Raw genomic sequence first — 16,966 nt, 5'->3', positions numbered from 1 at the left:
TATTAATTTGTAATGGTTCCTTAGGTTCTTCAAAGTTCAAAGGTTTATTGAATGCTTTTACCATAATCTCAGCATTTTCACTACTGGTGTGTATCATTTTTCCATTTTAATCTTTCAACATTTCTTCTTCTTTTCTTTCATGACCGCATAGGATCACTTTAGTCAGTCCATTGTTAGGCCTCTTTGAAGGGATTGTTCGGGCTTTGCGGTCTTCCCAGTACTTCTTCAGACACTCTGATCTTCGTGTCCTTTCCTCAGTTGAAAATATGCATGTTGTTGGTTTGTTTCATGTAAGGGTAAAGTGGAGGTTTGTATTCTTGAGTTTTGTATTTAGTTTTATCTTATTTGTGGTGTCTTCTGTTGTAAGGCCTATTTCCTTCAGATCCTCTCATACTTCTCTGATCCATTTACATCCTGTTGTGGTATTTTTTGAGACGAGATTGTGTTGTACTAATTGTTTCAGAAGTCTAGAATTCTGCATCCTCATGACATATCCAAAGAATCCCAGTCTCCTCTTACGCATAGTATCTGTGATGGGTTCTGGCTCTTTGTACGCTTAGGTATTATCTGCCACTGTCCATCTTTCTGGTATTTTTTGTTGATGCAGGTTCTTCCAATCCTCCTTTCAATTATCTGAAGTCTGTTAGTCTTTGATTGTTTATTCAGGTGGAAAAATGTTTCTGCTGCATGTTTTATAACTGTGTTGTAGTGTTTTATTTTTGCATTTATTGATAGACATTTCTTTTTGTAGATATCCCATGTTAAGTTTTGTGCTTTAGCTAATCTAATTTGTTCTTGTTTGGATTGAGATTTTTTCATTTAGGTTATGATTATTACTTCTCCAAGATATTTAAATTGAGTTACTATTTTGATTTTATTACCATTTATGGAAACTTCTTTTAGTTGTGTTGGTTTTTGGGGCATAATTTTTTTTTTTTCAAATGATATTTTGAGGCCAATTTTATTTGCAATATTTTGAAGTTCTGATGTCTGGGTTTTTGCTTCTTTTATGTCCACTGCTAGTAATGTAAATCGTCGGCGAAACCCAGGCAGTTTGTTTTGATTTTTTGGCTAATCTTTATTTTTGGAGGACATTTCCTAAACCATTCCCTCATTACCATTTCTGGAGCACAATTAAATAATAGTGGTGAGAGCCCATCTTCCTGCCGGAGTCCAGTTTTAATTTCAAATGTGTCTGATGTTTCACCCCTAAATTTCACTTTTGAACCTTAATGGAGCAAGCTCGAATTCACAACTATGGTTGTTAACCACAGAGGTTCTTGTGTGTTTGGTCCGTGAGAGCTATGTTATTTCGCTTAAGTCTTCCGGCAAGCCAGTGAAGACCCCTGAATCCACCACCTGGGACGCTCCACGTCGGAGTATCGCCTCTCCTCCTGCTCGACACCGTAGTAGATTCGTGGATGATGATGATGATGATTATTATTATTATTATTATTATTGTTATCATTATTATTATTATTTCTTTTCACCTTCTTTGGGGTACATTGAATCAATTGCTTCCTTGTGCGTTGTTCTTTCCTTAGTGCCCAGTATTTTTTCATTCTCTCTGATCCTCTTATCTTCCAAGATAATAGGTTTGGCTTTTAATGTAGATTTGTCTTGGAACCTTATATTTTCGTCTTTAGGTATTACTTAAACTGTTCTATCGAATAGTGAATTTTCTGTAATTTTTAATTCTACTAGGTCTTTTTCAGTTTCTTTAAACCAGTTGGGTTTTGTTTTGCAGTTACGGAAAAAGTCAAAGATTTGTTTGGTTAATCTATTAGAGTTCATTCATTCTGAGAAGATGACCTTAAAAATGTATCCTCCTTTTTCACATAGTATCGGAGAGTTTTTCTGTTTTCTTGTAGAGCATTTCATTCTTCATGTATGTTATTGTATTGTCCTGAAATTTTGCTTCTATGATCTTTCTTCAAATTTTCCTTTCTATTAACTCTATTTTCTCCATCTGGCCTTTGAATTTCATGTTTAGTGTTTCTGCTGCATATAGTGCTTCTGGTTTAAGCACTGTTTTATAATGTTTAACTTTGGACCCCCGTGAAAGGGATTTCTTGTCATATGTATCTTTTGTTAGTTGGAAGGCCAGTTCAAGTTTATTTTTCCTGGATTCCATTGCTTTGGATTCCACAGCATTCTAACTAATCCATTCTCCATTATCATCATCATCATCATCATTTATTGATTTATGAACATACTTTGCAGTCTTTAATAATGACTTTATGAAGCTTGGTAGAAGGGAAGTCAGTAACAAGTGATTTGAATTCTGAACCAGATTCTTTTTCTTGGGATGAAATTGAGACAGTTGTAGTGAAGACGAAGAAGCTATCCTAAAATTTTGTCTTTCAGTTCTTTATGTCTTCCAGGCCTTTCAGAGATAGTATTAATATAAAAATATCAGTGTATTTTGGGACCAGGGCTGTTTTATGGACTAAATAATGGTAGAATATTAGGATCCATTGAAGTTTTTCACTGCCCTTTTATTTGAAGAAATGAATAAGATACAGAGAGTATAGTTTTTATTCTCTGTAACTGATATTTCTGTTAAAATATCCTAGACTGAAAAACTTTTTTTGTAGAAATACATGTGAGATAAGTTTTTGGATGAATGCTAGTTTTTAATTGATTTTTTGTTTTGTTTGGGACTTCAGACTCAGTTTGTCACTTTGTCTTAATTTATGTTGTAGGTGGTTGCTCGAGCTGGTCAGACAACATATAATGGTGTAATTGATGCTGCACGGAAAATCTATGCAGAGGAAGGGTTCCGAGCATTCTGGAAAGGAGCAGCAGGTAAGCGTTGAGATATATATTTTTATTTTGGCTATATCTGCTCTAGTAGGGCTTTGCAATGTTGCTTTCTTGTAATAAGGCTTTATAAATGGTCATTTCATTTTTATTGCATCTTCAGGGCTGGAGTCAGATAACTTTAAATTGATCACACACCTCATTTTTACTAAGGCAGTGTTGGATTTCAAATGACACTTGCAGAAATTTTTGGAGAGATTTTGAGGATATTTAACTGACTCAGATTTTTGTATGTATATTTTTGGATAGTTAGAACATTAAACATGCACGGTGGGAAATGTTTGGCTCAGCAACTGAGAACGTATGATTCCATAGGTTGGAACGTGCCAAATGACATGAGAAATGTATTGTAAAATTTGCATGGTTTAGCAGGAAAAAAAAAAAAAGAAAAAAATTAAGGTAAGATATTTGACCATGTCTAGCATATTAAGCATTATTCTTATAGGCTTGGTATATGCTACATGTTGTAGAGCATAACAAAACAAAGAGAAAAGGTCTGTGTTGTTTCTTCACACAATGAGCAGATCATCCAAAAAACCATGTTACTGAAACATCTTTTTTTGCTGCTCCCCTAATAGATGCAGTTTGTCAATAGCATTCTTCAGTATGTATGTATGTATGTATATGTGAAAAAGTTGGGAAGGTACATGTTTACAAATATAGCAGTGCTCCTGTGAGTCAGTCCCTCACTATGGGCGTGTAATGTAGTTGAAGAACACAGTGTGTTTGATGCACATTTTATTAGCACACCAGGAACACACCATGAAAGCATTTTCATTTCAGTTATTTACACTGCAGCTGCCCACATAAAAATTAATATCTAGAATATTTGAATATCGAACATGAGAAGCCATAGGAATAAAATCTGCTGCTTGCCAGGCATAATGAAGTATTGGTTGAAATTTGGATGAACACAGGTGATTATAAATAAAAGAGCACATTTTGGTGATAAAAATTTGGTCAGGAAGTTTTAATACTAACTACTTTTATGGGTTTTGGTGCCGGAATTCAGGCCTGCAGGAGATATTTTACGTGTCGGTAAATCTACCAACATGAGGCTTCAAATATCACCAGACTAAGCCGTGATCGTACCTGCCATGTTGGGGTCATAAGGCCAGTGCCTCAACCGTTTGAGCCACTCACGAAGTGCCCTCGTCACATTAAATTTCTGTTTTACAGATATTGTATTGTAACATTTTATGGCCAGCATAGGACCACTCCAGTCAATTATACAAAGAAAATGTAGCTTTTCTATGCTCCCAATATTTCTTCATCCTCTCAGATGCCTACAGCCTTCCTTCAGTTGAGAACCCTCTACCTTTTGCCCTTTTATTAATTTTGGTTTGTTGTCTCACATGTGAGTCATTGAGAATCTTAATTTTGTCTATTTTGTTCTAGAGATCATTTAGTATTATTTGTAGTTCATTAATATCCTTCTTAATTTCTGTGATCCATTTAATCCTGGTAATGCTATTCCATAATTTTTCTATAATTTTTCTACTAATTCTAGTTTCTCATGTATTAATCAGATGTCAACAAAATGAGATGTGCTTCTTTCTAATTGTATTCGATACTAGTTCGATTTCCTTATCAACTGTGTTATTTGAGGCTTTTTTTACAATTTGCTTTACGTCACATCGACACAGATAGGTCTTATGGTGACGATGGGATAGGAAAGGCCTAGGAGTGGGAAGGAAGCAGCTGTGGCCTTAATTAAGGTACAGCCCCAGCATTTGCCTGGTGTTAAAATGGGAAACCATGGAAAACCATCTTCGGGACTGCCGACAGTGGGGCTCGAACCCACCATCTCCCGGATGTAAGTTCACAGCTGCATGACCCTGATCGCATGCCCAACACGCCCAGTAATCCTATTTTACAGGTATACAAGTTACTATTGTCTTGTTCAGATAAGACACATGTTCCAATAGAAGAGATAATGTTTAACCTGATGAGTGCTACGCCCGCCTATAGACGGGCTGATGCGGCCGGTCCACCAGTGCTACGCCCGTCTATACATGGTGCGCGAGAATTAAATTTTTTTTTGAGTTTCCCGGTTCACTTTCGAGTGCGAATTTGACCTCTGACATGTTCTGCCATCTTTTGGGCATTATGTAGAACTAATTGATCAGAGATTATAGCTTCGGGAAGTAACTTACACAGCATTTTGTAGACGTCCGTGGAGTTCATCTGTGATGTAAACAAACATGGCGGAACAACAGTCTAGGTTCTCTTGCCGCGATGTTATTTTGAATCACAGAATCTTTCGGTTATTAACCACAGTGGAAAGTGATGATGGAGATAATCATTTTAAGGAATTGTTAGGCGATTTTGAAAGTGAGAGTGATAGAGAGAGTGCCGAAAATATTGTATGTGAGAGAGGAATAGAGCCTCTTTCTAAACTAAAGAAGAAAAACACGGTGAGTACAAAAGGTATTTTATCGCTAATTTCATGGCGGAGGGATTACTTTTCTTCACCAGAGTTTCAAGTAACTGTGACAGGCTCTGAGGACCAAGTAATGTTTGATGACAACCCGAAAATCATTGATTTTTTAGAAATTTTTGTGCCAGTGGAGTTGGAGCAGATAGTTGAACAAATCGGCATCACAAACAACCAGTAGAAACATTTAACTATCACCACATTCCAGGTTTGGAAAGTATTTTAAAATATCAATGTATATACTTCTAAGAAGTTACATGTATTAGTTGGCTACAGATTTTAGGAAATAATATTATTTTGGGCTCTTTACTTTGATAAAGATAATGCACGCATGGGCACATAAGTGTAATTTTGTTTTCTCTCAAAATAATATTGAACATAAGCGTATGATTTTCCATTTGCATTTAGATTTTTTTTTTTTTTTTTTGCTAGGGGCTTTACGTTGCACCGACACAGATAGGTCTTATGGCGACGATGGGATAGGAAAGGCCTAGGAGTTGGAAGGAAGCGGCCGTGGCCTTAATTAAGGTACAGCCCCAGCATTTGCCTGGTGTGAAAATGGGGAACCACGGAAAACCATCTTCAGGGCTGCCGATAGTGGGATTCGAACCTACTATCTCCCCGATGCAAGCTCACAGCCGCATGCCTCTACGCGCACGGCCAACTCGCCCAGTGCATTTAGATTTATAAACAACCAACATTTATAAACATTTTAAGGTAATCACACCACTGATAAGTTCAAAATTGAGGATTCTACAATTTTTTTACATACGAATGAAAAAACTCAGCACTGAGGTACCAAACAGTCAACTGGTAACTCGGCACTTAAAAGGTTAAATGTAATTTCCGTCTTACATTATACCAAATGACACTTTCATGTTGCCTACCTACAGGGAGGAATTCAAAGTTTCCCTTTCAGCAACTTGAAAAGGAGGAGCTCCTAAACAAAGTACTTAATGGATGTTACTCTAACCTCAGTGCACGCATACTCATCATCATCATCATCATCATCATCATCATCATCATCAATGCCCCACTCCAGTCTCCCGGGTGTGGTTAATGCATTGTTACTAAGTTTCATAAAAATTAAAAACTGGAAAGTCGCGTTGTTACCTTGTGAGATTCTATATAGCAAGTTTGGCTGCTCATGTTCAGTCTTGTGTACGTTTTTCGGATGTATTGTTGTTTATGTTCCATGTTTACATGCACAACCTCCTTTGTTTGTCACATCTCTCTTCTCCGATGTATTTATGTTTATGTTCCATGTTTACATGCACAACCTGTTTTGTTTGTCACATCTCTCCCTCTTTCTTAGTATACCTTGTTCTAACTGCAGACACATCGCTCAGCTGGTTTACCTACTTCTGGCTGATGTGCACTTGTGAACTGGGTACTGCAAGTGGTGTTGCTGCCTGCTATGTACTGTTTCTCATCTTTTCTCCCAAACCGCACAACTTTTATTATACTTTCTGTATGTCTGTACCTGTTATTGTTGGTATATTGAAATCTCCAGCTAAGACAATAATTTTGCTCAACATTTCATGTCTCCCCATGCATTTTAACATTTCTTCATAGGATTCCAGCTTGGATCTCGGGGGAATGTGAACAGAGTAGACATACCAGACAAACCCTTCGACTTTTAAATTTAAGTAGCAATACCTCTGACTGCATTGTCACTCCCTCAGCCTTGAGAATTTTAATCCCTTCCTTTACAGCTATTACAACTCCTCCTCCTTCCTTCCCAGTAGCTCTCTTCTGTCTGGTGACTCTGTACCCAGTATTACAAATCTCACTGTCCTATATGCTAAAGTCAAGCCAACTTTCACCTAAGATACAAATGTCAGTATTGTTATATAATAAGTTCGTACTGAATAAATCAATTTTTATTTTTAGTCCACACACAATTTGGTAATAAGTTAAAAGTTCTTTTATATCTTTGTCCTCTATATCTTTTCAAGATATAACTACAATATAATAACAGCACATGAGAACAGTGATTTCTTTTTGCAGTTTTATTGTCCCAATTCCATACCCATAAGAAAGCATAGTCCTCTCCTCTTCTGTTGTGAAGCTGCCAGTAATCTCCTCCTCTCCGGAGCCAGACTCTTGTTGGCATACACTGTGTTGTCTCTGGGTAGCCAAAGGTGTCTTGTACCTCTTCACAATTTTCACAATAATTTTACTGTGTGCTCTTGACTCGGTTCATTGGCAGACAGTGGCATACACCCACCATACCATCTGTCACTTCCATGTCAAGAGCCTTTCCCACCTGCTTCACAGTCTCAAGTATGTTCTCATTCCTACACTCAGGAACTCCTTGTACATTATTTCAAGGGTGTTCCTTCTTGAGTACTGTTCAGACTCCGTTACACAGTTTTCTAAAGCCTTCACCCTTGAGCACAACTGAGCATTCTACTGTGTTAGAGACTTAATCTGAGACAGACATTGTGCTATGTCATGCTGGCTGGGTTTTTTAGTTGATGCACGTTGTCTAATTTATCATGATATGCATTAAGTGAATTCCCTGGATCAGTTTCTCTCTGGCACTGTTCCAATTTAATGGCTTGTGCTTCTTCCCGCAGTTTGTTCAATTTAATGGCTTGTGATTCTTCCAGCAGTTTGTTTTAAAGTTCATGATATCATTTACCGAATATGATGGATTTTTAGAGATTCAGTCCTTGCATGATCTGGCCACTATTCTTGCCATCAGTAATGGCGCACGCCCTGTGAGACTAGTTTTTGCATTCCCTACACTGTGCTCTTCCTGCCTTCTCCAGCTCTTTCTTGCACCAGCACAAAGCTTTAAGTTTTTAAGAGTGACTGAATGGGTGGCTATATTTCTAGAAAATAGATCTCGGAGAATTAGAGTAGGCGAAGCTTTATCTGACCTTGTAATAATTAAGAGGGGAATTCCTCAAGGTAGTATTATTGGACCTTTATGTTTTCTTATATACATCAACGATATGTGTAAAGAAGTGGAATCAGAGATAAGGCTTTTGGCAGACGATGTTATTCTGTACAGAGTAATAAATAAGTTACAAGATTGTGAGCAACTGCAAAATGACCTCGATAATGTTGTGAGATGGACAGTAGGCAATGGTATGATTATAAACAGGATTAAAAGTTAGGTTGTGAGTTTCACAAATAGGAAATGTTCTCTCAGTTTTAATTACTGTGTTGATGGGGTGAAGGTTCTTTTTGGGGATCATTGTAAGTACCTAGGTCTTAATATAAGGAAAGATCTTCATTAGGGTAATCACATAAATATTATTGTAAATAAAGGGTACAGATCTCTGCACATGGTTATGAGGGTATTTAGGGGTTGTAGTAAGGATGTAAAGGAGAGGGCATGTAAGTCTCTGATAAGACCCCAACTAGAGTATGATTTCAGTGTATGGGACCCTCATCAGGATTATTTGATTCAAGAATTGGACAAAATCCAAAGAAAAGCAGCTTGATTCATTCTAGGTGATTTCCAACAAAAGAGTAGTGTTGCCAAAATGTTACAAAGTTTGGGCTGGGAAGACTTGGGAGAAAGGAGATGAGCTGCTCGACTAAGTGGTATGTTACATGCGATAAATGTCATTTTTGAACCATATTGATGATATTTGATTGAAATAATAACAATAAGTTACTTTATTAATTTGACCACCTAATCAATACAATAAATCTTGTCTTTGTTGAATTACATTGACATGTTAATTTTATTTCAAGGTTAAAGCCATGGCTGATGATGCCTATATGTAAGGCAAAACATGTACCATTTTAATTAATATGTCAATGCAATTCAACAAAGACAAGATTTATTGTATTGATTAGGTGGTCAAATTAATAAAATAACTTATTGTTATTATTTCAATTAAGTGGTATGTTCCGAGCTGTCAGTGGAATGACATCGGTAGACGAATAAGTTTGAGTGGTGTCTTTAAAAGTAGGAAAGATCACAATATGAAGATAAAGTTGGAATTCAAGAGGACAAATTGGGGCAAATATTCATTTATATTAAGGGGAGTTAGGGATTGGAGTAACTTACCAAGGGAGGTGTTCAATAAATTTCCAATTTCTTTGCAGTCATTTAAGAGAAAGCTACGAAAACAACAAATAGGGAATGTGCCACATGGGCGACTGCCCTAAATGAAAATCAGTAGTGATTGATTGAACATTCATGTTGAGTAGAAAGCTCCAGTATTTATTTTGGAAGTTTTTAAGCTTATTCGACCTCTGAACTTTCCACTTTATTTTTAGACCACACAACTATATTCAAAGAATGTTACTACTTGTTTTATTGATCAAGTTCCATAATACACACTAAGATATATACACAATTATCAGGGACTCAACTTTTGTGTGCTAATCACTCTGCCATCACCATCATTATTATTATTATTATTATTGTTATTGAAAAAATCTACAGCCTCTTTCGAGTCATTCGACCAGGTCAGGAATGGAAGGAATGAAGCCCTCATTTAGCAGCGAGGATAGGAATTGTGCCAGCTGCCGAAGCCTGTCACACTTCTCTAGGGCAATGATTAATGAATGACAGATGAAATGAAATGATATTGGAGACTGTTGCTGGAATGAAATATGACAGGGAAAACCGGAGTACCCGGAGAAAAACCTGTCCTGCCTCTGTTTTGTCCAGCACAAATCTCACATGGAGTGACCAGGATTTGAACCACAGAACCCAGCGGTTAGAGGCTGGTGCGCTGCTGCCAGAGCCACGGTAGCTATCATCATCATCACCACCATCATCATCATCATCATCATCATCATCATCATCATCATCATCAAATGTAGAAATTTGCCTCATCTCCCTTATGCATTCTGTACTGCTTGTCAACTTTCCTATTTACTCCATATTTATTTAGACTAATTTTTAAATTTGAAGGCACTTATTTTAGCTTTATTTTAGTATTAAAACAGACCTTTTAAAAAATGTTTTTGTTTTCTTCTGCATTATTTATCTGACTCCTAGCCAGGTGGGATAATGGACCATTGATCACCACCTTTGTCTATCTGTCCTACCTTTCTTCTCTGAACACTCCAGGCCAGTTCACAACTTTACCCTCTATTGCTTCCTCTACTTTCATGATCCACCACTTCCTTGGTTCCCCTCCTTGGTCATGTTCCATTTACCTTTTATTCCATCATTGCTTCAGGGGTTCTTATTATTTCCATCTTGCAGATATTACCAAACCACTGTATACTGTACCTATACTGTTTACTATGAACACTGAAGTTAGAAGTAACAGAACTGAGAGTAGGAAGAAATATTGCTGGTAGGAACAGTTCAGGTGGAAATGGATGGAGGAGATAAAGGCTAAGTTAGGAATGAATTAAGTGGATAAAGCTGTACATATAAACCTTTTTCAGTTTGTGAGGGGTTTGACATGTGGGGTGAATGGAAGAGGATAGGTTAATTAAGAGAATAATGGATTCAGTTTTAAAAGGCAAGATAACCAGAAGGAGATCAAGGCGATTATGATTAGAATCACATTTTAATTATTGAAAGATGTGTGGAAATAAGAGTCCACAGAGCTGTTGTTGATGGAGGATTGTGGAGGCACTTAGTTAATTCACAGAGGCTTACAGGCTGAGCGCTGAAAGGCATAATAGTCTATAATTAAGATGTATAGTTGGAAGTAGGTCCAGTAGAAGACTACTATACGTATGTAAGCTAACTAGTGCATTAAAATATAGATTTCTTATTTTTCATCGTATAATAGCTTTTATATGTCTTCTTTATGCCAAATTGAGGGAACTTTATTGTAAATGTAGCTGTAACTTACTAATTTCAGATGCCAGGGTTGTCTGGTATCCAGGATTTATCATACTCTGACTTAGTCTTCTTCTACCACTTCTTCCCGCACCTGTGGGGTCATGTGTGTGAACTTTGTTACACATGTGGACTTGGCCCTGTTTTACAGCTGTATGCCCTTCTCGATGCCAACACGTTGGAGGGATGTAATCACTTTTGTGTGTTTCTGTGGTGGTTGGTAGTGTGGTGTGTTGTCTGAATTTGAAGATGAAAGTGTTTGGACAAACAGCCAGTCTCCGAGCGAGAAGAATTAATCAGATGTGATTAAAATTCGTGACCCAGCTGGGAATCGAACCCTGGATCCTTGGAACCGAAGGCTTCTATGCTAACCATTCAACAGCACCATATGTAATGTAGTTGTATGTATGTATGTATGTATGTATGTATGTATGTATGTATGTATGTACAAAAGCTGACTCTCACAATGGGCTTGGCATAAGACACAATACAATATAGTGAAAGAAATGTATTACTGAGCAAGTAGAGAGTTTCTCAGTAGGGGAGCTGACCCTCTTACTGCCACCTCAACAATTGTTTGTAGGAAGCTCTCCTTTAACTGAAATTTTCTTTAAATGTTAAACATAAACTTTTGTGCTTTTTGGCACCCACTTATAAACTGTTCATTGTCATAAAGTAAACCTGATGTTTTTCCTTAATGTAGGTGTACACTACTGAGCAAAAATACACAATGACCGTGATAGTGACCACTTCCCAATAATTTTAACGCTCTTGAATCAAAGACAGTCCAAAATACCCAAGCGCTGGTTACTTTGGCGAGCAAATTGGCCAGAATTTTCCATTCGTGCAGTGATGGCCGACGATATACTAGAGTCTGTTGACGGCCACGTTTCTTCCATTACTGCTGGAATTCTGGCAGCTGCAGAGGAAACAATTCCTTCCTCCTCCGGTATCCCTCACCAGAAACTGCTGCTGGACCTGCAGTCATTCCATCCCTGTATGTAGGGGCCGATGACCTAGATGTTAGGCCCCTTTAAACAACAAGCGTCGTCATCATCTCTTCATGTAGATGATTTAGCTCTACATTACAGCTCCAGAAGGATGGCATGTGCTGAGAGACAGCTACAGCAAACTATTAACAGAGTCGACAGGTGGGCCCTGCAACATGGTTTTCGATTTTCAGTGGTGAAAACCTCAGTTGTACATTTCTGTCGACGTCGGCTTGTGCATCTGGAACCAGAGCTTCACTTGCGAAACAGTGTCTTACCAGTCGTAGACACCTGCAGATTGCTGGGTCTCCATTTTAATAAGAGATTAACATAGCAGCCCCACATCCGCCAGCTGAAGGTTGCCTGCATGAAGAGAATTAACATGCTTAAGTTTCTCAGCAGCACTTTGTAGGGGGCTGACCATGTGATGCTGCTATGTTTCTACATGGCAACGAACCTGTCCCGAATGGATTATGGTAGTGCGGCTTATGGCTCAGCATCAAGATCTACACTGAGCGTTTTAGACAGGGTTCACCATAGTGGAATATTAGGCTGGCAACGGGAGCTTTCCCTACTAGCCCCATTCCCTGCCTATTCGCTGAACTGGAAGGTCCATCTTAACGCATAAGGAGGCAGCAGTTACTTCTCAGCCGTGAGGCATATTTTCACAGATGGTTCTAAGATTGGTGAAAATGTTGGTTGCTCTGTCGTCACCGATGATATAAGGTTGAAAGTCTCGCTTCCTAGTGTATGTAGCTTGTATACTGCGGAGCTTTACGCCATCTTTGAAACTGCAGTTTGGACTGGGTGACCAAAGAAACCATTTTCTCATGTGTACTGACTCGTTAAGTTCTCTGCAGTCTGTTGAAACCTATTTCTCGCAAAACCCACTGGTGCAGCACATTCATGACCTTCTAGCCAGGTAACGTGATGCTGACACCAGAATCCCATTCGCATGGCTTCCAAGCCATGTTGGGATTGCACGAAATGAACTTGCGGATGAAGCTGCAAAGGGAGTGGTACTTTTACCTCTAAGACCTATGAATGTACCTGCTAAAGATATTCGTTCTCAGCCATGTCGAACCATCTTGGCATCCTGGGAATCAGAGTGACTAGCTATCCGAACTCCCAGCAAGCTGAGAGCAATTAAGAAGACAACTACCATATGGCGGTCCTCTTCCTGGCCTTCACGGAGAGAGGCCATAGTAATTTGTAGGCCGAGGATAGGTCATGGATGATCTACATACTCTTATCTCCTAAAGAGGGAAGACCTCCCAGTGTGCTCTTATGGTGCCGAATTTACCGTGGCCCACATCCTCATAGAGTGCACCGATCTCTCTGGCCTAAAATGGAGCCTCAGCGTGCAAGAAACACTTGAACGCATGTTAGTCGATGTTGCGACTACTGCTGATCTCGTCATCTGCTTTATGTGCGACAGTGGATTAATCAAGGGTATGTAAATTTCAAGTGTTCTGTTCTGTTACTCAGGGAACTCGTGTTATCTTTTGAGTCGTTAGTGATCTTTTTGTTTTATTGTGTACTTAGTTTCAAAATTCTTTTGTTGAATAAATAATATTGTTTTATTAATTTCTTTTCCACTTAATTTGTTCAGACAGGACCACCACCACCACCACCACCACCAGTTTATATTTACAAATGAGTTACATGGATTATTTCAATTGTTGTGGTTTGTTATCGACCTTTAGTCATGTGTGATGGATCTGAGGATCTGAGTATTGTTTATCACAGAGCGATTCGCCATGGCGTGACACGAACGGAAAACATTTACCATAAACACTGAGGCTATATGAATATTATTGACTAATAAGATTAACATGCATGCAACAAGTCTGAGCAATCCCTATACTAAAACACACAATTATTCTCCAAAAAAATACCAAGAAAGAACTCTCACAAATGTGGAACAAACGCCCGGGTTTGAACCGACCCTCACAAGGATACAATTTGCTGCCCCCATGGTCAGAACCATCGCCAACGCTAATTATAGTCACAACATGATACATAAACAACTTAGAGAAACACAGATTATATACAATAAACACATGAGACACCTGTCCTTCATTTTGGCATTTTCGAGTACCAGTGCCGCCGTACGGAAATGAACTGTCACCCCTTGGGATGGAAATAGGACACTGAAACCCTAGCTACATTATACTCAAATGAATAACGACAGTAAACTAACAAATATTGGTACCAATCGCCGTGTCATTTAATAGCGAATACTTCATTTTGGCGTGTTGAATATTTCCATTATTAGCCGATTCCTACAGGCCTCGTTTTCTTTAACTCAAGGCTCCCCTCTTATATGAGCGGACACGCACACAAAAACACTTCTCTTTACTAGGTCAAACGCCCTAACGCCCTTCCATGGGCGGTCGATGACCTTGGCTTTCACAGGCATAACACGGCCTTTCTTTAACAAAACACCTCATCCCGAGGTTCGTTCACAATAAACTGAGTTCTGTTGCTCATTAAGCAAATTGCATCAGCTCTCAATACTTCACCTCAATTCAACACACACATTCATTTTATACTATCATGACTTCACAACGCGACACCGGTTTCTATGATACCAATATTTGTATGATTACCTTCATTACAATTTATTATTATTATTATTATTATTATTATTATTATTATTATTATTATTATTATTATTATTATTATTATTGCTGGATTCATCATTACACTATCTTCCTACATGACTTACCTGGTAATTAGATCATACTGTGTAATCATACCGAACTTCCTCGTAACGACGATGTAATTAATCCCTAATAAATTTGTGATTAACAGATAATTAATTTCTAATTAAATCGTCACACGGTAATACAATAATGAATTAAATATACACACAGTGATCCACCCAATTCAGTTTTCACACGGTAATTACTCAATTAAATATTCACATTTAATTATCCACACGATAATTATCTCATCCTCAAGTTGCACTTAAATTGTGATAAACCTGCCAATTTAAATTGTAGCAATCCCTATCTAAATATTTCAGTGGAGGCCTGTGGTGTCAGTTCCGTAGTCATATCTCATAGTTCTGGGTGCTCACGTAATCTAATTACACTACTTACCAGCCATGCATTATCAACGCTGGACTAACTACAAGCTAACTTGAATTACTCTGAATTACTAAAAATTGGTCTCCTGACGTATCAATGATTACAAGTTCCCCGAAATAAAATGAATAAGTCAATCTACTACTGCATGCAAACTTATCAGATTATACCTTTATTTACAATTAATCGCTCAGAAGCTACGTGCATCATGACAGCACATCTACATTAAATGAAGTTACAATCTCTAACATTATAGCGTCAGGTTATGATAACTGGTTCCCGCACCATCTGATCATGTCATATTAAATAGGATTAAATACTCATCTCCATCACTTGATGACCCGTTGTCGGCTTGGGAAGTCCATTGCTGGTTTAGTGCTGATCCGTTGGCCCCAAAGCAGTTACTGGTGGCACCATTCTTCCTTTAGGCTGGGAGTCCGTGGTTCTAGGTTGATGAAACCACTGGCGGTATTCCTAGGGACACAACACGTCACTATTTATTTCCAGATCTGTTTAGTTGCGTTCAGTGTGAACGTCCGGCCACGATATCGGATCTTACTCCGCAATCTGCGGTTCAGGATCGGATTCAGTGTACCTTTGTTACTACTCGAAACAGTAGCGCCGTAGTAATAATAATAATAATATTACGAATTGTATTGAGTGTTCGCGACACGTCTCTGATCTTTAAAGTTTAATCACGGGTGTCACGTCTATCCAATCTATGCAATATTTACACACAGTACACTATTTCACTTGTAAATTTAATTTAAATTCACTCAAACAAAGGATCGATGGGAGCTTAACTTCACATAGCTCTGCCCTCGGTAAGCCACGAGTCCCGAATGACACGCTTCGCCCTCAGAAGTACTTTTTACAAAGAGACCATTTCTCCCACCCCTAATCTAAATATGACCTATCCACGGCCCATTAGAGGTGTAATAGTACGACTATCAGGTGACCAATATTTACTTGATGTGATTGAGACATAGCCATTCAACTATCCTGCGTTGGATCTCCTTTAATTAATTAATGTTTGTCCTGCTTCCCCCTCCATGCTAGGGTGAACTCCTGTCTCGAGGATGTGTGGTGACGATAACCAGATGGCCCTCGGTAACTTTCCACGCAAAACTGAGACTGTATTCTTTCTCTCTTCAAAGATTAGCGAGTTATAGGACATTAGAGACCCTAAATAAATGCCCCACTGACATTTATCTCTTTTAAATCAGGAGACAACTCCAGAATCTGAATTTCCTTAAGTTTTAGATCGTAGATAATTGAGTTGGGTAGTCCGAATTAAAGATGGCCTCTATATTTCGTTTCGAAAAAGTTGGTTTCTCCTCATTCTCTGAGTCTTGAGGAAGGGATGTCTTCTCTCGAGTGATGTCATGGGGAATCCCCATTCATAGCCCCTCCTGGGTCTAGATGGGCTTGCCTTCCGCTGTGGGCCCCCGTTGCATGAATAAATGTATTGCGCAATAGGTCGCAAACAAAGAAATCCCGTAAAATAACTTTAAAAGACTCAATTTATCTGTCTTAATGATGTGGATATTAATTAATTTCAGTTTTATTCCCTCAAAGATCATTGCATCTGTAATATCAAAGACCAGTATTGACCAGGGGTCCTCGGATCATGCCCCTGTCGGGTGCAATACGTACATATGTTCTGCGTGATTTGGAAAGCTACCTCTTTTTTGTTTTTGCTAAAGCCTCTGTATCTAGACCATTTGATTGAATCCACTTATTAAAGTATTTAAACTTACGCACATGGTTTATTGTTCCATATTTGGTGTTCAGTTGTTTTGGTTGTCATTGATGTTTGATATTACTTCCGTCTTTTCAAAGGATATAT

At 38.4% G+C, this 16,966-nt stretch overlaps 1 protein-coding gene across 3 annotated transcripts in view; it reads left to right on the top strand.

Moving 5' to 3' along the window:
- Nucleotides 1–16,966, top strand: part of aralar1 (calcium-binding mitochondrial carrier protein aralar1) — a 404,690-nt gene that overhangs the window by 310,761 nt on the left and 76,963 nt on the right. For all 3 annotated transcript variants that reach the window (XM_067143121.2, XM_067143122.2, XM_067143123.2), the window contains one exon: nucleotides 2,706–2,808. In XM_067143121.2, coding sequence (XP_066999222.1) covers nucleotides 2,706–2,808 — 103 coding nt within the window. The remainder of the gene's footprint in view (nucleotides 1–2,705; nucleotides 2,809–16,966) is intronic.

Source organism: Anabrus simplex, chromosome 3 (genome assembly GCF_040414725.1).
Source record: "Anabrus simplex isolate iqAnaSimp1 chromosome 3, ASM4041472v1, whole genome shotgun sequence".
NCBI lineage: Eukaryota > Metazoa > Arthropoda > Insecta > Orthoptera > Tettigoniidae > Anabrus > Anabrus simplex.
This window is presented reverse-complemented; position numbering and strand designations above follow the sequence as displayed.